The 25,541-nt window shown below is 47.8% G+C and overlaps 1 protein-coding gene across 5 annotated transcripts in view; it reads right to left on the bottom strand.

The window, feature by feature from the left end:
* Positions 1–2,294: 2,294 nt before the first annotated feature.
* Positions 2,295–25,541, bottom strand: part of MGLL (monoglyceride lipase) — a 97,245-nt gene continuing 73,998 nt past the window's right edge. For all 5 annotated transcript variants that reach the window (XM_065075674.1, XM_065075678.1, XM_065075677.1 and 2 more), the window contains 5 exons: positions 17,494–17,630; positions 15,877–15,987; positions 11,516–11,605; positions 6,873–7,088; positions 2,295–5,917 (listed from right to left, as the gene is read on the bottom strand). In XM_065075674.1, the coding sequence (XP_064931746.1) occupies positions 5,792–5,917; positions 6,873–7,088; positions 11,516–11,605; positions 15,877–15,987; positions 17,494–17,630 (680 nt within the window). In that variant the 3' untranslated portion in view covers positions 2,295–5,791. The remainder of the gene's footprint in view (positions 5,918–6,872; positions 7,089–11,515; positions 11,606–15,876; positions 15,988–17,493; positions 17,631–25,541) is intronic.

Genomic DNA, 25,541 nt, shown 5'->3' on the forward strand with positions numbered 1-25,541 from the left:
GACCCTGCGGTCCAGCGGGAGGGAAAAACTGATTTATTTGTTTTTTCTTCTTTATGGGGAACTGGAGTTGTTTGTTTCCAGCATGTGGATGTCTCATGCTCTTGATGTGTTGTGTTGGCCTTAGGAGAGGTTTGCTGGTGTTGCCATTGCATGGTTTTCATTTGAATGAAGACACGACTCTGATATGGAGGTGGCTGGCCTTGGGAAGGCTGAAAGCCTGGCTTTCCCTTGGGCTTGGGCTCGCAGCAAGGTTTACCGTGGTCCAGCAGAGCTTGCTTGCCTTCGGTCAGGGACCCTTGTTAATCTGAGGCAGGGATGGTGCCACTCATCATAGAATCACAGAACAGTTTGTGTTGAAGGGACCTTCCCATCTCCCCCAGTGCCCCCCCTGCCATGAGCAGGGACATCTTCACCAGCTCAGGTTGCTCAGAGCCCCGTCCAGCCTGGCCTGGGATGTCTCCAGGGATGGTTCATCCACCACCTCTCTGGCCAACCTGGGACAGGCTCTCACCACCCTCATCCTTTGCACCTGAGCTGCCGTTGCTTTGCCTCTGCCGTTCTCTGTGTGGTTTATTACAAGTGTTTTCCATGCTGGACATCTTGCCCTCCCCTCTGCTCCCTCCAGACCAAGCAGCTTGCTCTTTGCCAAGTTCCCTCTGTTTAGACATCAGTGCATATCATGCGATCCATCTAAACTCTTCATTGATCTCTTAGGAATTTTTTTCATCTGAATTCCTGGAATGTTTCCAGACACTGAAGAGCTTCCTCCAGAGGGAAGGGAAATCAATCCCATGTCGTCCCTCCTTCCCGAGGAGCGGTGGCTGCGGGGAGGCCGGTTGTTTGTCTTGCTCCTGTTGGGAGTTGTGGGTTCTGCCGTGTTTGCTCATGGACGGGGCTGTTTGGTTTAACGTGACGGCTGTCAGGAGAGCAGCAGGAAGGGGAGCGGTAGCTCCGCATCCGCAGCTTCCCCATCGGATGGAGAAAGAGCATCCTGGGCTGGGAGAGCGTTGCTCTGTTTCTGTGCTAAAAAGGGACTTCTTGTGCTCATACAAGGAGAGAAGAGCAAACGACCGCTCAAAGAACCCAACTTGTGAGAGCCTGCGGTGAGCAGGAGCGGCAGCAGGGAGTCTCTGGTTTCTATGCTGAGCAGATCATCAGGGTTAAAATTCCTCCCCGCTCACTGAAGCTGCAGCATTTGGCTCTTCTCCAGTGCCTGTGCCCGGCCTGGGTGATGCGCTGTGTGGTCCCAGGGGCCTGGGGAGACACGGTCCCTGCAGCAATGTCACCAAATGGGACATCTCTCATCCCACATCCCGATGACAGGGCAGACAGCTCCTTAGAAGCTTTCTTCCCACCACACCATAGCTCTGCTCTGGCTCCTGCTTTACCCCCTTGTACCAACACCGAGAGAAACCCCCAGCTCTGGGTAAGACAAAACCAAGCGCAGGGAACAGAAATGGGCAAAAAGCATCAGGGTTCCCGCAGACTCGCAGGATCAGGCTGTAGAAACCAGAAAGGCCACCCATGGCCGTGCCGGTTTGCCAGGCACCGGGTGGTGCTGCCGGGAACACTGCGCTGCCAAAAGGCTCCTTTGTGCTGGTGCTGCTCCTGGGCTCCATCCCTGTCCCCACACCCCAGCGTACACCTTCATCAGCCCTCAAACCCACCAGGAGCTTAATGAGCCACGAAAACATCACACAAAGGAGTCAGGGACTCGCAGGTGTTAAAGCAAATCTTGTTATTAATGATGTTCCTCACCTGCCCGTTTGAATTAGGTACAGCTCAGGACCAATGTAATATTTTAATGGGCTTGTAAAAGCTGGGAACCAGGTCTCGGAGCAGGCTGAGCTTGCCTGGTGCTCCAGGCTGCTGATCAGCTCCAGACTCCTGGGGTGCAGAAGCACTTGGGTCAAGGGACTTCTATTTTATTTTTCCTTTTTTTTAAAGAAAATTTAAAAAAATAAAGAAGAGCAGCAACCTTTGACTCTGGCAGAGGTTGTTTTCCATGGGATTACCCAGCCAGCCCAGAGAAGTACAAGTAAGATGTAAAGCCATCTTACACCTGCAGTGCTCCAAGCTGATTTTTGATCGCGCCGCTTCGGTCTACAGCAAATAGTGGCGTAAAGCCATGGATTTCAGGGCTGTCTGAAACGCTGCCCCTGAAGCAGAAGGGGAAGCTCAGGCCTCCGTGGGACACCCGCGGTCCCAGACCCCCAGGCTGGGAGCAGGTACCTGCAATTCAATCTCTGCCCTTCCCTCCTCACCCTCAGCAATGATGCCCTCAACCCGCTCTGTTCAGAAAACATAACTTTATTATTAGTTGCAATATACATTGTATTCCTTTAAGAATCCTAAACTCGTATATGTTTTTTCCCACTGAAAATACATGTGTATGTATATATGTTTTTTTATATATGCATATATATATATAAATGTATTTTATTGAACTGCAACACAACAGAACAAGAGAGATAAGCCCAGAAGTTACTTGGAAAAGTGAGTGTGATCTCAATGGGGTTTGTGCTGGCAAGCGTGCTACAGTGAGTGGTATAAAAAGAACGGGCTATATAGAAAATGTGCGGGGTGAGGCGGTGGGGAAGGGGCTCTCAGTGCTGCGGGTGGTGACACGTACAGTAGTCACACGTGGCTATTGCTCAGTCGCGAGTGCCGGTGGCCGGTGCGGCTCCGCACAGCAGCACTCGTAAGGCCGGCTGTGCTCCCTGCAAATGGTACCTGCCATTTGAAAATAAGAGTTTAATTACATTTCCCTTGGCAGCAGCTCTCTGCTCGTTACTAATCCGGTCAGCGAAGGAAGAATTCCTTCGGGGCATGGTGAAATCTAACTGGGTCAATAGAAAGTAGCTTTACAAGCAGGGTAAGGGAGCAGCAGCAGCCGAAATGTGCAGGATGAGCTGCAGCTGGTGCAAATCAGCCTCTCCCCGACCCTGGCTTGATTTGCTCGGGGTTCCTTCCCTCTGGGCTCATTCCCCTGCAAAGGGGATGTGCTGCTGAGCCTGCTGGGCTTTTTTGGGTAGGTCTCCTTGTATTAATTCTTCAGAAAGCTGGCTGAGGGTGGCAGTAACCCCTGCTATGCTTGGGGCTTATTTTGCTCTTTTTTTGTTGTTTTCTTTCTGCATTTTCATTTATTAACGTGACTTCCAAACGCAGCTTCCCCAGCCACATGCCACTGCTGAGCTACATAGAGGGACGAGCCTTTCCCAGATCAGTGGAATCAGTTCCCTTTTGTTTATTATGTTTATTTTATTATGCCGAGCTGCACATGTTTCTTGGGTGAAAGGACACATTATATCAAAGGCACTGACCAGGGACCTTCCTGTGCCCGGAGCCAGGTTGGAGGGAGCAGACGGGCTCTGACCTTCCTCCCTCCCCCCCGCAAAGTGCTTGTCAGTTTGGGAAGGGATGTAAAGAATGTGCGCATTGATTTGCTCATCCCAACTTCCTCGGGAAAAGTGCTTTCAAAAAAATCTCACCCTTAAATCATCATCTCGCCGCTACCCCCGCAATGTCTGTCACTGCTGGATGACGCCTACTTGATTCCCCTTCCAGCTGAAGGAGCAGGTGAAGTTTATCACCGCTGTAGTGTTTCTCTTCTTGGTGTCTTTCCCCAGAAGCATCTGGCAATGAGGGATCTTGCTCAGGGAAAAGAAGTTGAAACAAGCCAAGCGGCTGGAAGATACAGAGCCTGCGCATCACCTGCTGCCCAAAGCAACGGCCAGCTTGTGGAAAAAGCTGATTGCACTGGAATAGTGAATCAAAAGCTGGTGTTGCTGGGAGAACTACTGCTCGTTCCTCTCTTAAAGGCAAGAAAAGTATGAAAGTGCCTGGATCAACATGTGTAAAAGCTTTCTTGACTGGGACACGTAACCTGCATCCACACATCCCTCATCCATCCACGCTGCTGGGGCCGGATGGGACCGAACCCCAATTCTGACTTATTGCACAAAGGTCCCTTTCCTGAATCTCGCCAGAACTGGCTTGGCAGGGAGGAGAGGTGGGTGACCCGCCTGTGACTGTCACAGGCAGGTCCAGCCCTGGGGACGCTGGTTCCCACTGCTGCTGGGGAGGGCAATGGGGGGACTAGTTTGTCGCTGGGGGAGATGCCCCACTCTCATAGTGCAACACGTGCAGGCGTTTTCTTCTTGCACATCTGGAAGGAGAGGAGCAGGTTAAACCCCTTCCCTTTGGCAACTGCCAACTAGTGTCTTTGTCATTAGGGCCATCACCCTGGACGAATTGAGCCACACTGGGATCACTACACAGCTTTTGCTGTATTGATACAATTCCTCTGCTCTGTAACTGGCTCTTATGTCTTTTCCTCAGCCCTGCTGCTACCAGTGACCCCGGCGGCTCGAGGATTTGGCCGGTTCACAAGCTCCTCTGTGGTGGCTTGTACACCAGTGTCCCTGGATGCCCCCAGCACGGCCAAGTCGGTGTTGGATGGATGATCGCACCCTGTTCTGTCCTGCAGGTCCCTGCATTGTTTCAAGGGGTGAGCTCGACCTCCCGGCTCAGGGATCTGTCCCAGAGGTGCCTGTGCCAACCAGAAGGAGATGGGGATGAGCTTGGACGGGATCTCTGCTCACGCTGCAGGTCTCCACCTGAACCGGTGGACCATGAGGACACCCACTGCTAATCCCCACCCACCAGATGCTCTGCGCTTCTCCCGAGCATTATTTTCAGGACATTTTCCAAGTGATGAAGGAAAACAACAGATTATGACTGTAAAGTTATGGTGAGAGGACTGGATCCCGGTAGGACAACATTATTCCTTGCCAAGAGAAGGAATGGTTAACCCCTTCTTTAGGCTCTCCTCCCATTTCTTCCCCAGCTCCCAGCCACCTCTATATACATCATATATTATATTACTATATTCTCTTATAACTTTGCTTTTTCAGTCTCAGTAGCACAAGTGATTAATTCCAAAAGGAAAAAAAAAATGAAGGAAGGGGAAAAAAAACAGCCCCTAGGAATATTTACAGAATAGTTCGTTTTGCAGAGGAGAGGAGGTTTGGCATTAGGAAAAGCACGGGTTTTGAATGTGCTAAGTGGGTTTAGATTCCACGTTCCTCCTCTCCCCTCTGGGATCCTGCTCTGATGATGAAAATTAAAGAGCTGTTCCACACTGCGAACGCCCCGAGGCCGTGCAGGGCGGTGGGGGAGGCTCTTTGTGCTCCCCCCTGCCCTGACCTGCTTATCAAGGCAGCATCCAAAGGGCTCTGACCTTGAAAACCAGCCCTGCACCTCCGGGGAGCTGTCAGCTCCTTTTGTAGCCTCTCCTCGTTACCCAGCACCTTCATTACTGCTCTTCTCTCAAGGGTCAGGGCTTTTACGGTACTGGGATGGTGGGGATGGGGAAGGGACTGTATGCACCCAGAATTAAAACCATGTAGTGGAAGATACTGACTTCTCTGACATACCAAAAAATTATTGCAGTATAAATACACCCCTGTCACCCAGCAAAAGCAAAAGAAGGGGAAGTGATGGGGGCAGTTTGGTGGGCGAGGGGCATTTCAGTAAATAAAGTCACCCGACTTGGGAAGCTTGGACCACTGCTCCCGCAGCTGCTGATTCTTCTCCAGATCAGGGCAATGGCCATTTCATCAGTAAATCACGCCCCACCCTGTGCCGCTGCCCCCACCCTCCCTTACGCTACGCGTGATAAAATATCCCAAGAGTCCCTCCACCTTAGAGCTTTTTCAGAGAGACTTCTACTAAGAAAAGCATCTATTCCCAGAAAAAAAGCCAGTAAGAGCTGCAAAAACAATTGCTCTTAAGCACGGCTGGTTTCCCCAGCTGCTGGGACCTTCTGGCCGATCCATGTCAGTATTTCTGTGAAGACAGAGGTAGAGACCTCGGGCAGCTCTTTGTGGAGGGCATGACAGGCTTCCTCGTACACCTGCAACCAGGGAGAGAGCAGAGATAGCACAGAAAAAAACAAAATATGCATTAAAAAAAACAGCCTTCAGGCCCTCTTGTCGACATCCCCAGGTCCAATGTGTCCTGCCCACACTTTGTCAGGCTTTTCTTCCTGGATGTGTCAGGTTATGAAATGGAATAGATGCCATTGGCGGTGCTGACTCTCTGGAAGGCATTGGCCTTGCAGCTTGACCCATCACCCCAGCACCCTGCTGCCCTTGGGGAAGACAATACACGTCCCAACCCCAAGCATTTCTTGCTGCTTATCCCACTAAGGAGGAGGAGGAAATACTTATCATGCCCTTGGAGTTCAAAGGACAATGGGGGATGTTCCCATCATGCCTTGTGCAATTTTACTCCTTTTATGCCCAGACTATCCTGTTATTTTTCCGATGACAAAAGCTTTCCCTTGGTCTCCCTGTCTCTCTTTCAGGCTCATTCATGTGCTAACGATTGGTTAATCAGCTGTGGCTCTTGTGAAATGAGCAGATGTGAAGTGGTTTTTGCTGTTCGGTGCTTTGGAAAGGCCCCCCTTGTACCTTGACACCTCGGGCACTACGTAAGGTTGGTGGTTACACAGTTGGGGTTGTTCAGAAGAGCTTTTGGGGTCACCAATTTTATGTGCTCATGAGCCTCGCTCTACTTCTATGCCAAGTTGCTTCATGTCCAAGAGCTATGCAGCCACCCTGGATCAGGTTTTGAGGTCACTTGCCACCCCTTGCCTGGCTGGAGCTGGTGAAAGGCCACCACATGGTGCCTTGGGAGGGCCACCTCCTGCTGAAAGGGGCTGGAACCTGCTTCGTCTCACCAATGCATCAGCCCTGCTTTGTCTCCAGCTCTCCAGAGCTCAGCAGGCTCCCTGCCCTTCACTGTCATTCCTGCTCAGGCCAACACTGACAGGATAATACCCTAAAAAACCAAGAAAGCAAGATGACCTTGAGCGTTTTGTCCTGACTCGGCACTGTGTCCATCAGCAAATAGGACCCTTTGATGTCGCAGAGCTTGTCGGAAGAGCCGTGTAGCACCAGGATGGGCAAAGTCAGCTTGGGCAGAGCTCGCTCAATTCTGGCAATGGCATTCATCAGCTGGATGACGAAGGAGACCTTCATGCCACCGTGGTAGACCAAGGGATCAGATGTATAAGACTCTATCTGGCAGGGAGAAAGAGGTAATTTAAGGTTAGCAATATTTCATGCAGAAAAGACAAAGCAGGTCAGCCCGGCGGTGAAAAGTCTCTTCCCTTGGCTTGCACGGTCATTTCCTGCTCTGTCAGGACATCCTGCCATCAGAATCAAGGTCGAGATCTTTACCATGGCTACCCAGAACTGCTCACACAACCTGGCTTGCTCCCTGTTGTGCGTTTCCCTCTTACAACACTAGAAAATATTCAAGCCAAAGCTCTTTCTGCAGGCGAACAACCAGTGTTGGACACAGACTGTTCCTGTGGGTGCACCTGCCTGTGTTTTTCTGCTCTGCCATGTCCTCCTGACACTCAAAGGTGACATCTCTTCTGCAGAGGGCTCTTAGACTGCGTTACGTGAATGCTGATGTTGTTCAGGTCCTTATCCTCCTTGCTCGGGGCTTGGACGTTCTTCTCTTTCACCTTCTCTCTCTGGGGATGAAGACCATGATCTACACCTAGACATCTGAGACACTGGACAGCAAAGCTTTCATACGTTGAGGGATCCTCTCCGGGTGCCAAGTGTGCACACACAAGGCAGCAAATGACGGTATTAGGTGGTAGGCAAAAAGAGAAGTCAACAACTTGCTCAGCCAGACTGTGAGAGGATAAAAATGGATGAGAGCGGGTGCAGAAAGTTGCTAGGAACGAGTAGTTACCGCAGCAGGCAAATCTACAGTAAATATTTGTATACTGTACATGGAGACGGCCCACACAGCCACCGCCATCTCAATATTTGCCAGAATGCTTTGATTATGGGTTGGTCTCTGGCACAGCCTCCAGTTTCTCCCAACCCTGGCAGATGTTTATAGAAACGATGGTTATTTATAGGTTAGCAGAAAACAGCCTCCTTCTCTCCTCACGGGCAGTGAGGCCTGTTCAAAATCTTCACCGCTTTTCAGAAATTTGACGGTGTCTTGCTGCTGCACATGCCTGCCCTGAGGGGACCACAGGTAGGAGATGACCCCCAAGACCAGCCCAGGGACACGTTGCTGCGTGTCTGCGTTGGCACAAATGTGCACTGGATCAGGAGAGCGTGGCCAGCCTGGTCCTCACCCAGAAGGCAGAAAGGCTTTGGGCTGCAGGCTGCATTCATCTCCCCATGAGATGAGATTACTGGAGGGGCAGGAGAAGGTTTAGGTTGGATATTGGGAAAGTTTTTCTCCCAGAAAGGGTTGTAAAGCACTGGAACAGGCTGCCGGGGGCAGTGGTGGAGTCACCATTCCTGGAGGGGCTGAACAGACAGATGAGGTTCTTAGGGACGTGTTTTAGTGACAGTGTTGGGTTAACGGTTGGACTTCATGATCTTGAGGGTCTCTTCCAACCAAAATGATTCTCTGATTCTGTTCTATGAGGACACTACACGAAGGGGCTTTCCCATCTCGGGCATTAATTTGCCACAGGGTATTAAGACAGTTGCCCTCCTTGTCACCTTCTTGCTTCCAGTCCCCGCCACCTCCCACCACTTGAACCTGTAGTTCCCACTCCCAAATGCAGCAAGGGGAAGGAGTGGGTGGGAACTGAGGAATTTGGGACTATTAGTGACTGTCACCCTTCAGTCCCAGCCCTCCGCACTGAGGATGGTCAAGGGGGTCAGGGCTACTCTAATTTATGCTGGAGTTGGACCAAAGGAATTCTCACTCATTCATTAGGGACCCTTGGATGCTGCAGATGTTTCTGATCTTTGATTAAGGGCATCGTTGGGTTTTGGCCTCTGCGCAGCATCACGGCTACTCTGAAGTGGGGGGTAGTTTTTGGCAGGGAGACAAAGAGATGTCTCATCACAGCTCATAATACAATACTAGGATCTTATGTACAGTATCTCCCTTTCGAAGTGTCCATCCACACAGAGGGTTTAAAAAACTCTGTAAGAGGCCACTGCTTTCTCTTTGACAGCTGGGTGTACCCTGATATTTTCAGCCAAGCATGTTGACTTTTCATCAGCTTTTTGAGCAAAACCACCCTGTTGCACTGGCTACTTAGCAACTGGCTTCAGCCTAATCTGGGAGTGACCTGCCTGGATCTATGTTGCTGCGCTAAAGCAACACAGCTTTCAGGCAGGTTTCTTTTTATTTTCTAGGGTGTTGGTTGGTTTGGTTTTGTGTGTTGTTTTTATAATTATTATTATTATTATTTTTTTTTTAATTGAAGGTAACGAATGGGGGACTTTGGAGAGGGGGAATCAGCAGGGATGGGTGGATAGATTGACAGAAGTTTCCTTCCCAAGGTATAAAACAATGTTGATGAATTCATGCCAGCTGGCCCCCTCCCCAGCGCCATAAATGCTAAAAGAATGACCTAAAGGTTCATCTTCCCTTCCCTTCCCTTCCCTTCCCTTCCCTTCCCTTCCCTTCCCTTCCCTTCCCTTCCCTTCCCTTCCCTTCCCTTCCCTTCCCTTCCCTTCCCTTCCCTTCCCTTCCCTTCCCTTCCCTTCCCTTCCCTCTCTCTCTTTCTTTCCTTCTTTCTCTCTCTTTCCTTCTTTCTCTCTCTTTCTCTCTCTTGTTCATTCTGAAAGAACAGGGATTTTTTAGCTACTCAGCAGCCAACAAACATTTTTGTGTAGATGATGGGAAGGGGGAAAAAGGAGAACCCAATCTTAATCCAGTTCAATCAGTGGGAGGATCCTGTTCCTCATCAATGAACAGGAATCTTAGAGTTAATGTCCAGTGCATGGGGTGAGCGCAAAGCAGCAGTTTGCTGGGGAAAAGAGGGAAATCCAGGGAAAGGGATTTATATACTGCAAAATCCAAGCTGTAAACCCGTGCGGAGCAGCAGGCAGAGCTCCGGATGGCTCCCTGAGCCCTGGGAGAGGCTGCGGCTGCTCCCAGCCACGGTCCAGCAAAGGCTCTGCACAGTCCATCCATCTTTTTTCTCTTGATATAATTCTAAGAAGCGACCATCAGGGCTCCTGCTGCATTATGCTCCCCTGCTTAAAGGTCTGCATCTCCCCTTTGTATTTTGCAGAGCAATAAATTCATTATAAGGTAATTGGAGCCTCATCCTGCGTGGACTCTGCAGGGACAAGACTAAAGTCAGTGAGACTACTCCACTGAATTCAATGGCAGATAAAAAAGATTAACGGAATAAAGGAGCACCCAACCCTGTGATGTTATTCCTCCTTGGAATAACAGGACTGAGTTCTTAAGGTCGCTTCTTGCTCTCTTTTGTGTCTCTCGCATTTGATACAGCAAGCAGATCAAATAAACATCTCCGTACCTCCCTGTGCTTCAGTCCCTGCGCCCTGAGGACAGCCTGCTGGGAACACAAGCTCCTCAGGAAATTCTTGGATCGAATCCCAAAAATATTTCTAGAGAACAGAAAGTTGGTCTGGCAGGAGAATATGCTGAACATATAAATAATGGATGTTTCCAGCACATTGTGTGCTTTGAAGCTGCGCGTCTTGGGTCCAAAAGGAGGGTGGGGTGTGCGGTACGGGCAGCCAGAGGACCGAGATGCTGCGTTGTCTTCAGCAAGTGCCTGGAGCCTCAAATCCTGGGGTCTGAAGATGAGCAGGAAAGCGGTTTACGTGTCACTGCACAGCTGTACGGCAGCTGTGGGCCCACTCGCAGGTGTGCAGGCAGCACAGCAAAGAGGGGCTCGGTGTCTCGTTTTAAAGACTGCTTCATTATAAGCAGATTCTAATGAAGCAGACCTACATTTTTATCCACTGCATCAGGCTTCCCCTTGCTCCATGGGAAGGGAAAGGGCAGAGGAAAAACAACAACGCTCAAAGGAAGCTCTTGAGACCTGGAGCATCACAGAGCAGTGGGAGCAGCAGCAAATATTTTGGTATAAAGACAACACAATAGTATTTATTGTAAACTATGTCCAGTGGTTGCTGTGGTGATTCCTGACATCACTCCCACAAACATCGAAATGCTCAGGCCAAATTAAGGGAGCTCACTGACACTTTTTTAAAGCCGTTATTATTCGGGATGTCCCCACTTTAGCACTTTTCTCCTGTAAAAATATTTAGTGCAGAACTAGAGTCTTCTAGCAGAGGATGAAACTGTTGGAGGCTGGAAAAGTTGACTTTAGCGGTGTGTTTGCAACCTGTACGAGTTGGGTTTTTGGCGCTGTAATGAGTGGTGGTGGCGCAGCAGAGACAAACATGGTTCCCACGTGTTTTCCACCACAACCGTAGCTTAGGTCTCTATTCTGTCTTGTACCCAGAGCAGCTGTGGGTGCGAGATGCACCGAAGGGATAAGCAGATGATTTCCCATAGTTTTCTGCTACATGCAGTCAGTTCCACTGACTTCAAGGATGTTTCACCTTTTTATACCAGCATAGATCTTGCCCTCGTGATTTAGCAACACCTCTTTTTTTTAAAGAAAAGTGGCAGGATTGGGATGAGGTACCAACTATACAGTTACTTGAAATGGCGTTAAAGTTCTCACCTCCTTCTTGTTCCGGGAAATTGCACTTGGGTCTATCGATCCCAGCGACAGGTTTGGGAGGACAAAGTTGAGCACTTTCGCTGCAAAAACCTGTGGGAGAGGAAAGGAAGCAGTTAAAGGGCTGGCTAGAAAATAGAGGCCCAAATCCTGAGCCGATGGGAAGCAGCACAGAAGTTAAATAGTTGAGAAATGTCAACTGACACTGGAGAAAGATCTGTCCTATATTTAAAACGTTTCTCTTAAAGAGAAAACGTTTACACTGCTTCCGGGATCAGGGAGTGGGTGTGCTAGTCTGAAATGCTGTCAGCCATCCGTCCACATGCAACACCACATCTTCATTGCATTTTGTCCTTATCTCATTCCTAAGTTAATATCTAGAAAGGTCTCAGGAAAAAAAAAAAGCTATTTCCAGCCCTCGGAAGGGCTGAGTTTTGTTGTTTTATTGCCCTTTCTTGCAGCCACAGCTCTGATTTCAGGCCGCGGTGCATCAGTGATGTTGGGTGCAATTTGCAGTAGTTGCCTAGGCTGCACTCTTTTTTCATAAGCACGTTCTCTGGGGAACCTGTAAATAAACAACAGCAAAGTGTGCATGCGTTGGCTAAGGAAACCCATTGCTCACTTGTCTCCTGGGAACAAAACACAAAAGCATTCAGCATCCCCAGCTGAAAAACGCTGGCAGAAGATAGGGGAACATCTTTCATTTCAATAGCACTACAAGCACGTTGATACAGGGTTCTGCTCTGATCTTTAATAGCTGTTTCTAATTAGGTGACCAGCACTTAAGTCAGAAAATACACAATTAGCATTTGTTGGTCTGTTTTATGTCCCTTTGTGTTCACGGCTAACACTTGCAGGTGGGCTGTCACCCGTGTTCTCTGTTTCTGCTGCTGTGGAATCACTTCTGAAGCGCTCCCTGACATCTCAGATCACAGATGATACGTGACAGAGTAATTATGGAACTAGAGGAATAACACAAGGTTGAAGTCAAAGTCCCCCAGGAGTGAAAAGCAGTAAAGACTCACAGCAGATCTGAGAACACGTGTGTACCTTGGGGTGGCCATGACCAGGGTCTGGTGCCACCGGCTATGACATTGTGCCAGCAAAATTAACTTCTTCTGGGATCTCTGCAGTCAGATCAGTAAAATAAGGCATCCACACCCATGCAAGCTTGAGCTTACGATGCAAAGAAGCAGGAGTGGGGTTTTCTTGGTTTCATGTTAACTCTAGGCAGTGATGATTTGGGGAATGCAGCTTCATGAATCCTTGACAAAGTTATGGACTCTGTGCGCTGACAAAGCTGTAACAGTTTTGCTTCTCTGCGATGACCGAGGTGTATGCCAGGTAATTCTAGACACCCAGCTGAGGTGTTTAACTTAAAACAAGTGTAATTGTCCTCTGCTTTCTTTACAGAGTAAGGGGAGCGAGAGAAAAACCCCCAGGACGCCTCTAACATCCGAACAATAGTCTGGAAGTGTCTGTCTCCAAAAATTATCATGACAACCTCAGGCGATTAGTCTGCCCTAAAATTGGAGCCTGACTTAAGAGCTACGGTGAGTTCTTATGCCTAATGATTGCTTATTCAAGAGGAAATGCCTTGGCATGAAAGATTAGCTGATGGTCTCTCAAGATCTATTTAGAGCGTTGGCCACAGATATCAATATATTGATATTAAGGCCATGGATATTTAGGACCAAGATGACACATAAAAGAGTCAAAGATGGCGTGTTTTGGAAGATGTTGCGGTTTTGTCTGCTTGGTACATCTGCGAATATTTATATTTCCAAGGATCTGCAATAGTGATTTTGCAGAAGGAGCATAAATTTGAATCTTCCTCTCACATGAGAATGACATGATGTCCAGTTGGGTTGGAAAGCAACAGGTCAGTAAGAGGCCAAATCCAAAACACAAAAAACAGAGAGAATATTTGTATAATACTTAATCTTTAAGGAATAGGCTGAGGGTTAGCATAGGATTAATTATTAGGGAGTATTTCCTAAGGGATTGTCCTGCCCACCCAATTTCAAAGCATTCAACAGCAGAAACTTGGGAGATACTATTTTACCCTTATTCTGCTCTTTGCCAGCATATGACTCCCATCTCTTTGCAACCTTTGAAATTTTGAAGATTCAGAGCCAAATTTTGCCCGGTTTAGTTGAGAGGAAAAGGGGGAAGGTAGCAACATCCCTCCCCCTTCACTGCATTTGCAACAAGTAGGCTGATGCTGTTATCAGGACACAGGATTTATAGGGCATTGATGAAATTGTGGTTCCGCTTGCAGGGCTGGCTGGGCAGTGAGGGAAGGCATTTGTAACCCTGACTGAAGGACCCAGTGTGTGATCTGGCCCCCGGTTATTGTTGCTTTGTTCGGGCCAAGGTAGATTCTTGCTCAGCTGGAAACTTCCCCAGCAAAGGGATGAATGCAACAAGTCCTTGGGAAATGGCCCAGGGCCGAGGATTCGCACCAGTTCTAAGGGAAAACCAAAGCCTTTGTGCCTCAGAGGCACAAACACCAACGAAATGGGGCTTTTCTTGGCTCTTAGAGGAAAAAAAAATAACCCACAGAAGTGTTTTCAGCTCAGCTTTATGGGAAAACGTGGCTTATGAGGGAATTCTCTGTCTGTTTTCACTCCTTCCTCTTGCAAATACCTTTTCAACTCCAGGAGTGATTTCAACTAAATTTGACAGAGACATTTCAGGAATAATTAATTTTTTATCAGTCTGAGATGTAACAATAGATTTGAAAGAGAAAGAAACTCACAGTGCACTTGTATTACTGCATGCAAGAGACTCTCTAGGAAAGACATTGTATAAACACCTCCAAAATACTTCAGTTAGAGATTGGGATTTCCTGAAGTAAAGTTACAATCTGGTACAGATCTGCAAGAAACCAGACTACAGTAACACTAGTACCCATAGAACCAGTGAGTCCTTATTTCAGAAAGGGTTTAGCATCTAGCAAAAGGTATAGCTCTAGAAGAAGGGAAATGTTTCCATATTGCCCTGGAGTTGACTTGAAGCAGAAGGCAAACAGTGTCTCTCAGAGTCAGACCCTATGCTATTTTCTTTCTTAATATTTATTCTTTTTTCAAAGTAAGAAAAACCAGGGGCATTAGTGCTCATGGGATCATTATGCTCCGTCAGGTATAGTCTCACCTGTGAAGAACCAGCTGCCAGCCTCCTGAAAGTCCCCTTCGGTGCTCTGACTCCTATTTAAGTAAGTTTTCCTGGGCTGGATGACTTCAGGATTCCTTTCCCCTCTGTGGGGGAGGCACTTAGAAGGAAAATATTGTCTGGCATCCGAGTGGCGCAGATCCCAGCAGGGTTTTGCATTTAAGGCTAGAGGTAACATGTTTCCTTCAGTGGCAGAGGGAGATGATTAAAAACCACCCTTTGGTGCTTTTAACAAGTTGGGGGGTCAGGAGATGGCTTTGGCTACAGAAGGTGCAACAGGATTATACTGAAAGCTGAGGCAATCTGTTTCCTTTCTCTTAGAAGAAAAAAAGCCAGGAGAAATAGCTTAGAAGCAGATTAAAACAAGAAGCTAGCCCTAGGAGAAGAGTCTAGGGAGAAAGGATAAAGGAACAAGTCCTGTGGCAATGAGATGCTCTGTCATCCCTGCTGGCTTTGCTGGTCCTTCTGTTTGCTTCCAGCTTCTTCTAAGATTGTTGTTTATTCTTTTGAACATTCAAAGAGGAGGGGAGAGCTGAGGGTCAGTTGCTTTGCAGAGCTTCCCTGGGGAAGGGCAGAGCAGGCAGTGCAAATCTGGATCAGAAATAGCTCTGGAAGGGCGATGCGAGTGGAAGGAGGGGTGAAGCCTAAATGCAAACCGAGGGAGATGGTCTGGACAAGAGCCAGCCTCAGTACCAAGCCAAATGGGATGCTGCTGGGGCAGTAAAGCTGTCGCTGGAAACCTTCGAGGCTCACGAAGGATTCCTGGGACTGACAAGCCCCAGTTTTGTTTAGAAATCGGTCATCCCCCAAACACCAAAAATAACCCTGGCCTGACTTAGCCAGCAGTCTGTGTTGCAACTCTACCAGACTCTGTGTGAGTCAGGAGGAAAACTGTGGGAGAGGAAGGGGAAGGACGGTGCGGTGTGGTGAAGAAAGCACAGTCTGCTACCCCCAACGAGGCAGCATCATTCTCCAACTCTCACTTAAATAACTCCTTCTGGATGAGTTCAGGATTCACTTCCCCTCTGAGAAGCAGGCGGGACCGCAGGGGAGGCACGTAGAAAGGTCTTGCTTGGCATCCAGGTGGCACAGATCTCAGCAGGGTTTTGCATTTTATGTCTAGAGGTCTTAATGAGTTTCCTTCAGTGGAAGAGCGAGGTGATTCGGGTGCAACGCGGGTTTGCTCTTACCTTGATGGGAGTGGCGACTTCTGGGCTGGCTACCACTAAAGGAGAGATTAACAGCATGCCTGAAAACTCACTGGGTCTCTCACTGGCTGTCAGAATGGAGATGGCTCCCCCCTGCAATGCAAAATAACAGCCCACAGCTTAATACAGGTGTCAACACCTCATTCATAAAGCAATCCTGTTACTGGAAGGGTTTTAGTCCAAACAAGGAAATTACTTCTGCCCCAGGGGAGTGCAGTGTGGTCAGTGAGGAAGGCTGGGGGAGTAAGGACACCAGAAGTGGCTGATTTTTGTGGGGGAGAAGAGGTTTGGTTTCTGCTTTCATGCCATAAACCCCTCACATCACACTGAACTCAATTCCACGCAATGTCCATCAACTCCCCGGGATGCCTTGTGTCCTCCCCCGTAAAAAAGACTAAGAAGAAAATGTTTGAAGTGGTGGTAGTTCAGGTGGGACTTGGAAAATGTGTCAAGGCTCTGTCAGCCTGGTGCTGCATGGGGACGATGCTGTGAAGCCAGGCTGGCTCCCTGCTCGTGGCACTGGTAACCTGGGCAACGCAACATGGCCACCCGGCACGCCAAAATCTTCACTAATTACTGGAAGTTAAAATATTCTCCTCTACAGTGTCCCCAGCAGCGCTGTGCCCGAGGCCTGGCAGCGAGCACCCAGCCCGTGGTTCAGAGCTGGACACCAGCCAGGCCGGGCCCTCCTGCGCAGGGACAGGGGCCGATGGCGGGAGGGCGGTGGGGACAGAAGGGACCCGGCTGTCTCACTGGGGAAAGTTTGCAGGGGATTAGTTACCAAGGGAAATATTTGGTGAACTTCCACGCTGCCGGAGAAGCAGGGGCTTGTTAAATGAAGCAGCAGCGAGAAGCATCTCAAAGGCCTCACTGGGAAATCAGCTCCTTGTTAGGGCGGCTTTGGAGTGCAGCGAGCCCTCCGGAGCAGGCCATGCCTTCTTATGCAAGGATACTTGTTTATCTGAGCACGGCCTGAATCCCAAAGCACTTATTCGTTTTTTTGTCTCCACTGGGAAGGCAGGGAGAGCAGATCAATGGCATCAGTGGGAATATTGCTAGCTTGAATAAAGGGATTTGGCCTGTGCTGTCAGAATCAGACTTCAGATCTGTCCACCAAATCAGTGCCTTTGTTTTTGCAGCCCTAATCCCTGGTACATTTTCTTGTTTAGGTTGTTTAACAGAATGAGGCTACAGGGTATTTTCGTGCTTCATCCCCTGAGCTGCTCACAAAGCTTTGGAGGGCTTAACATCCTGGTTACTGGATAAAATAAAAGGAGAAGCCCAATGCTGCAGGGATGTGGTGGAACTTATCACGTACTCGGTATGAATGAACAATCCTATTAAAAAAAAAAACGGGCCCATTGTTGCAAACGGCACTAATTGGGACCATGATCCGGGTGAAAAAGTTAAAGATTGACTATACTCAAGACAGGTCTCATGGGGTAAGGCATGCTGGCAACTCAGTCAGTCAATTAAGTAGAAGGGAAGTTTGCTTGTAGCTTTTTCTTCTTCTTTCCTGCTGTGGGCTATTTCCAACCATCCACACGATGGATGGCACGTGTCCTGGGTGCTACCGGGAGGGCAGGGGCTGGTGCTTACCATGGAGTGCCCCAGAATGAGAACGGGCAGCTCGGGGTGCTCCTTCTTCATGAGATCGATGTGCTGCAAACTGTCCCTGACGAAGACGTGGAAATCGGAGACAACCATGCGATCACCCTCGCTCTGGCCATGGCCAACTATAGGGGAAAAGGAGAGCCTGCATCTCAGTCATTTGAAGCGGCGGTTGCAATCCAGAAAGGCTTTAGCAGAAGCATGCCTGTTAGACTGTTACGGTCCTAACTTGAGCTCCTCCTGCAGTCATCTCTCAACAGAAAGAGTGCTGCAGAACTGCAAAGGAAGCTGCACAGAACAATTTTAAAAGTGCCTTACTGGTTAAAAAAATTCTATACTCTCCTGTGTTTCTACCTGCTCTACAAAATTGAGAGTACTGATGTGATCTCTTGCAGCCTTCACCATCAGGGTAAGGAGGGCAGAAGGGCTGTCTTGCCTTGCTGTAGGGATGGCAGGTCACTTCGTCCCTGGAAATCAGTTTTTCCCCGGGGATCATAGCTGCTGTACTGAGCTAACTGCTGCATAGTCTTGGCAAGAAACAAACATTCTGAAGACTAGATACGGTCACTATAAACTTAATGAGCCATGAACTCAGCCTCTTCCAGTGCCTGGGTGTGCATGAGCTTTGCAGAGTGCTGCCTTTTCTCACACTACCCTGGAGTACTGGGTGGGCTGGAAACCTCCCCGGTTACGATGTGAAGCGCTCTCAGCAGAGGACACCAAGTGATGGCGGTTGCACCAGCCTGGGGTGGAAAATGATCCAGTGGAACAGCCCTCCTGAACAAGCGTTAATGCAAACTGTACTGCACCTGGCCGCTGTTAGCTCCTTCTGTATCTGGGGATTATCTTGTCTGCTCAAAGGGAAGAGAAAGACTAAAGCGGGAGATGGTGAGTTGCTATGGGAACAGCGGCATCCCTGGCAGAGGTGGAGCCGGCATCGCCACAAACACAGACACAGGCGATTCTGAGCTTGCAAAGGCTTGAAATCGATACTACCTTGGGAAAGAAGTTTGCATGTTTACTGGACCACACATACATGCTGTTATGTACCACAAATAGGAGTCTTCCTTAAAAACAGTCTCCTTGCTTGTTTCTGTTCCATGTAGGTTGTTAAGGAAAACTGTGAAGCGGAAAACACGTCCCATCCATATGGGATCCATATAGGGCGTCTCAAACAGCATCTCCCTCCTCCTGTGTGCCTCCCTAGGCCTTCTCCAGTGGGCACTTAGGCACACTTAAAGGCACAGAGGGACTTGTCAAAGGATGTGAAGTGCCTGATAATTGTTTTCAAGCTGGATGGTACCCCCTCTAGTGATCAGCAAAACACAGCATTGCCTACCCAGCCTGAAAGGTAAAAGCTTTTCAATTAGATCTGCTGGCAATAGTCATACCAGAAGAAACCAGTATGTCTAAACTTCATTTTCTTGCAAGCCATCCAAAAAATCAGCCTCCAAATTAGGCAGAACTTCTAATAGAAAGCTGGACTAAATACACTCCATCTAAGAACAACTGAACCCCACAACTTGCTCTTCTTCTGTCCTGCCAGGTGCCCTCTGGAGCTGGGCCTCTTGGCAATGAACCCTGCGATCAGCCCTGTCTGCCGGATAAACCCGTACGTGTCATGCTGGTCAGTTATAAATAACATATTACCGGCTCTGCTTTCCATGCACACACTCAAATTTCTGCCAAAATATGATAGAGCAAGCATCCTCCATGGATCAGCGACCAGAAACAAATAGGAGAGCCAATTAAAATACAAGTTGCAATAATGTACGGAGGTGAAGCCATGTGTGTAGCTAGTGGATCTATTAACTTTAAACTGATTTTTACTACAGATGGAACACGAGATTTTCCCAACTTTTATACAGGTCCAGTCCGCTCTTTTTGTGGACCTCATATGCATTACCTGCCTCTTCTTTAAACTTCTAATTTAGCAGGTTAATATGAGTTGAATAGTCCAGAGAGAGCAACATTTTCTCTTAGGAGAGCTCTGCATTCCAACATATATTTTCTCTTTTCGGATGAGACAGAGGCAAGTCTGGAAAACCTCCTTGGTCCCCAGTGTGGGGATAATCCTACCATGTAACAATGATACTGCTCATAACAGAGTTATGACTGTGGCAGCCAAGCGATACCTGTTTAATAGTAACAGCTGTGACAAGCGTCTTGTTGGATTTCTGCAGGGTTTGGGGCTTTTTATTCATCACTTAACCCACCTTTTGACCCTGCTTTTAACTACCAAACTACTGTTACTCGCTCAGACGGCAGAGACGTTGCCTCACATGCCTCAAAAAAGTTCTACCCTGGCCAGATTGGAGATACGCTGAGAAAAAATGTAAATAAGAAGCACAGTGCGAGTCGACACTCCCTTTCCTTCCAGTAAAGGCCAAATGGGAGCTGCCTGAAGAAACACCAACTTTTATATAAGCCACATTCTATACTTATTTCCTTATCTTTCCCAGTGCCAAACCCTCCTGGCCAAGCACAGCCTGACCCTGCACGCTCAGGTGTGGGCTGAGTCGCTCCTTAGAGCTTCTGCAGGAATGTTTTGCTATGGAAGATGGGGTGATGGGGAAAATGCGGGGTCAGATGCTGACTTCAGCTATGCTGCTGTAAATTCACCTATTTCAGTGGTGCTCCTTCAAGCTTACAGGCACAGGAGAGCACAAATTATGGGCTATGTTGTTTTTTCAGCCTTTGCTCCCTATTTATTATGGAAAAGCCATAAAACAGAGAGAGAAGACATGAGAAATCTGCCTGGGGAGCAGTAACTCTCCAGGCAGAATCTGGATCTTGACTTTTCACATAGTTTGAGGTTTCCAACTCTGGGGCAAAGGGGATGGTTTGGATCCATTTTTATGGCAATGAGGACACCATCACAGGCATCTGTAGGGTGAAACGCTCTCCCTAACCAACCGATGGTAGAAACAATCAGGAGGAATGCAGGGCTTGACTCCTGCCTTGGGATCCATCACACTGCGTGTTTGTTTTCCTCGCTAGATACGTAACTCCGAGTTTTTTGAAGTGGGACAGCCAAGAACAGGGAGGATTTTTGCCCTCATCCCCCAGCAGGAGATACTGCTGGAGAGAGACACGCAAATAGTATAATAAGTCCTCCCTGCTGCTAAACTGTCTGGATTAGGGAAATTTAAAAAAGGATAATTAAAAGATCTCACAGATGCTTTCGCTCTGCAGGTGGCCCATGCGGAGAAGCAATGCCGGGTCTCCAGCCCGCAGGAGGGAGATGCCGGTGACAGAAATTCGGCTGGATCTTCTAGCGCACAAGGTGCAAACGTGCCAACCTGATCCCTCTCCCGCAATGTTCCTGAGGTCGCGGCAGCTTGCTCAGGTGGGGAACTCGCTGCAGTGGCCCCCAACCCACCCTGCAGCCCCACTGCTACAGGAAGGGACCGCTTCAGTGGTTTATTTTAATATCCAACCCCCGTAGACTGGGAAACAGCGACCCTTGTCCCCCTCTGCCTTCCTCTCTGCCCCATACGACACGCATTGAGATTGAAAGTAAAACTTAAAGCACAAATGAAGCAGATACAGTTTTCAGATACAGTTTTCAGTGTTTTAGTTCTGGTGCAGCAGTTAATTATGTCATAGGGCATTACAGCAGATGCCTGTATTTATGACATCTATTGAAACCCATGTGAGCGAGAACTGTTTTGGCTTTTCTTTTCTGCACTTGTACAGCACTACAGGGCATCACCAGAGACCTTGGTCAAAGGTACTGCGAGATCTAAGAGTAATAATTAACTCTAATCCCAGGCTGTACAGCAGCACAGTTTTGCAGAGGAGGAGATGGGAGAAAGCACATAGATGGAGAATGTGGGTGAGACAATACACAAGACGACACTAATAATGGGTTTACATAGCAAATGTTGTGCGAAGCCTTGATTTTCTGCCTGGGTGTTTTTTTAAGGTTTAATGAAAAAAAAGTAATGAACTAGTAAACACTTCAAATTGTCATAACAGTTCACTATTGAAAAAAAATATACTTGTTTTGTAATGAATCAAGTCCACATCCTTTTCACCAACTGAGCAAAGCTCATTAATTAAACATACTGGATTTCAAAGCTCCTGATGTTTAATTATTTGTTTAACAGGCAGTACATCTACTCCACCATTCAGACACACAAACAACTCAAACAACAGGAAGAAGCTTCAAAGCAGGACAATCAACATCTGGAAAAGTCAACAGGCTGTGCCTGTGTTGTCAGTAACACGTAAAGCAAATGTTCCAGTTGCAAATGCCCAGAGGAAGCACCTCCGAGCGCATCCTGCAGATTCCTCCTCAACAAAGACGCTTCCTTGCCCTGAGAACGTGCTCAACACAGCGAGTGAGCCTGCTCAGTCTTTTTCTTCCCCTATCTTTTTCCATTCTCCAACCAAATGGACGGCATTTGCTAACGCACGTACTCATCGTTTTGCACGCAGATGGAGAGCAAAGGCAGGACAGACACCTGAGCTACCTGAGAAGCAGGGTGAGCTCTCCTAGGATCTGCCACGCTACCTTGACTCTAATCGAGCTGCCACATCTCTCAGCTGCTGTGCTGCAGTGTATTTTGTAGCTCAGCCTCAGAGGTAGAGCTTTCCAGTGTCCTTCTGGCCCAGCCTTAGCTGGGCACCATCCTATCCCACAGCTCTGGTCTTCACAAAAGAAAAGGCAGTGCTTAGGCAGGAAGGGAGCTGTGGGATGCTCCAGCTGAGCCTGGGATCTGGACCACCAGCAAACAGGACTACGGGGCAAAGCGCAGAGTAAACCTGCTCTGCAGTATTGGCAAGGTTGACACTGTCCATTTTTGAGAGGAGCCTAAGGTGTAAGGCTTTTCCAGGAAGATTACTTCTGCATCAGATGGGAAGCAAGAAGAACAGAAAGGAGAGAGTTCACCCTCACCACTGGTTCCATCTTGATGTTCTTCAAGGATCTGCAATATAGCTCAACACATGCTTATCCTTAGTAACTTTTGTCCATTCTCCATCTGGGTAGTCCTCAGCATCCCTTCTTTCACACCATTGGTATGGATACAGTAAGTACACTGGGTGTTCCTTCACATTATAAAACCATTAGATACGGTACCCAAGAGAAGAATCTCTCCATCCTTGGTGTTTTAAGTATGGAGCAAGTACCTAAGAATTACAGGTGGATTCTCCTACCACAAGGGAGTCTTGTCCTGAGCACACTAGTCCATCAGCTTCCCTATTCCTTCTCTGGGTTAGGAAATCCATTTTTCTTTCAGCATTTGCTGGATAGTTTTTATTCACTTGCCTCACACAAAGAGTGCAGCAAACTGAAAGCCTTCCCCTCCTACATCAGAGACACATTTGCAAAGCTGAGGTATTTTTAGAACAGAGCACACACAGAGTTATATTGTTTGTTGTCTTGGTTAGGGAGAAAGAAAAAATAAAAAAGAAACAGGCAATTTTCCATACTAAAATTATTTGTGCCTTATTGCTGGGGAGCAGAGAACCAGTCATCTTGCTGAAGCTGCTTAAAATCTTTTCTGTGCTCCAGAGATGACAAACAAAATGACCTGGTACATATCAGAGCAGCCGTTAATTCTGTCCGACAAGGCAAACTGTTTCTGTCAATGTTAAGAGCCAATTCATCTCTAATGGATACAAACACGGTTCTTTTGGCTTTGGAAGACTTGCCCGTTTCTTATGCTGTGGCTGAATTTGGCTCTGAATTACAGTTTCCTTAGAAGTCTTCCTGGAACATCATGCTGCTTTTGAAAACATGCTGAAAAAACCCATCTGAGTGTTTGTGTTGCAAAATAATGAGCTCTTCATAGGCTGCATTTACAAACAGCAGTCACCGTGGCCAGACTAGAAACATAAGTGCTGCCTGGGACATCATATAGTGATGGGGCAGGGGAGCGTTGTTGCTCCATCATGAAATCAGGATGCTGCTGCAGCATGGCTGGTGGATGCAAAGGCCCATGAAAGAGGAATATGGAGCCCAGTTCCTTCTCCACAAATCTCATACACAACAATATCCCAGTTTCCTCCTCAGCCCCTTCTGCAACGCCACCTCCCAAGCCAGCCCTCAAGAACATTAAAGCAAACATATAGCTGAAGGGAATGCCCTTCTCTGCCAGGCTGCTGGGATCAATGGTTTGTAAATGCTGCACAAAGCCGGCTTTGATGGTTGAGCAGCTGTTTTGTTCCTCTCCAAAAGTTTCTTTTGGTGACGGGGGAAATGCTTCCCATCCAATCTTTCTTCCCATGGGATGAGAATCACAACATAAATGTAAGACATACAATCAGTGAGGCACAACTTATGGTGCCTCTAAGGAGTCTTATAACCTGGCACTAAGTGATCTTATTTAAGGCCCTATAATAAATTTTAACTGTTATTCTTGCAGTGTTCCACTGAGATTTTGCCCTTTCAGGAGGAGCAGATAATTTCCTGAAGTTTAGTTGGGGTGACTTTATTTAACATCAGAGCTGGGCTTCAAAGACTTATTGTGTCATGACACAGAGCCAGTATCAGCGCTCAGATATCGCAGAAAACAACACATGGGCATTGCTGGAGTTAATCCAGGGTCTCACCAGTTTGCTTGACCTATATGTAGCTGATTTTAAAGAAAGAGAAGGGCCTCCTTTCTGTTCTCCAGTTATAACTTAAGATATAACTAATGGTAGCTAAAGTTTCACACTGGAAGAGGAAAGCAACCAAGGACAATCTCCCTGCTATTTTAATTTACATGTATATAATTTTCTCATCTTGTTTTAGTACAATAAATTTTTAAAAAGGGTAGAAATTTCATTTCTTCCCAGATGAAAACATAGATGAAAGTCCACTTGCATTAACTTTCCGATCCAAGTTCCAGCTTTAAAACAGCTGGGGCACCAATTCAAAACGTCAGGGTTTTCAGTGGAAAAGCCAGCACTGGAGTGGAACTGCACACTCCCCTTCCCCTTCCCTGCCCATTTATTCCAAAGCACGGCTGGCATGTGAGTTGGCTCCCCAACACGCACACGCGATTAAGTCCTAAATGACAGTCTGTTTAACTAGAAAACATGTCCATTTTTTTTTCCCCTTAACAAAGGCCATTCATTTCTCACTCTTCTATTTGCTTAAAGATGGTTTCACTTGCCCTGCCGGAGAGTTTGCACAACCCTCCTGATTGTTCCTCCCCAAAGAGCGCTGCAAGTTAATGACCCACCTCTTGATCTCCGAGCACGGAGCCTTGCCCAACACATCCCAGCATCGCCAAGCCAGCACTGCAAAATCCATATGTGTGCCTTGAATATTTTGATCCTTGAGAAAACAATCGAATCGATTCATCTCGGGAAAGACAGTTCTAATTCTTCCCTGCTAACAGTGGATTAGGCAGCAAGAAGGAACGAAGATGAAAGCTGGATCATGTAGCAAGTCCCTCCATGCTGGTGACTAATGTCTTGAGGGACAGGCACAACCTCCTTTCAAGCTGTCTTCAAAAGCTTCCCCTCCATGCAGACCACCCATTGGGAAACCACATCAATATCAAAAAATAAAAGAAGAGCTATTTTTCACCCAATTTATTTACATGTTAAAATAAACACAAGTTCCCATATAGAGCGAGGGCCCCCGGTGGGTTCTGTTTAGTCTGTGAGATTCTTGGCGGCAAAGTACAGCATTCCTCTATTCCAAAGCAATCTTGGCACAGATATTTTGGTTACATAATTTTTTCAGCAATTGAATAATAAGAATGCTGATGAAAAGTGGGAATCATCTTCTACAGCACTGGCAAGGTGTTGTACCAACTAGGGTCATCTGCAACCCAGAGCTCCCAAACTCCTGTGTTGAGGGTCAGTTCTCCCCATGGGCTGCACTTGCAGTTCTCAGTCAACCTGTCCGAAAGGAGCTTTCCCACAGACTTCAAGAGAGTTTCTCTTTTTCCTTTGCTCCTTCCCATTGCCACATGGCAGTGCTACCCTCATTAGTCTGGATTTGTCCCCGTTTCTGACAAGGCATGAAGGAAATAGCGCTCTTAGCGAGCCGACAGCTTTTTATACTCACTTTGCACAAACTCAATGGTGAT

This window comes from Columba livia, chromosome 10 (genome assembly GCF_036013475.1).
Source record: "Columba livia isolate bColLiv1 breed racing homer chromosome 10, bColLiv1.pat.W.v2, whole genome shotgun sequence".
In the NCBI taxonomy this organism is placed as follows: Eukaryota; Metazoa; Chordata; class Aves; order Columbiformes; family Columbidae; genus Columba; species Columba livia.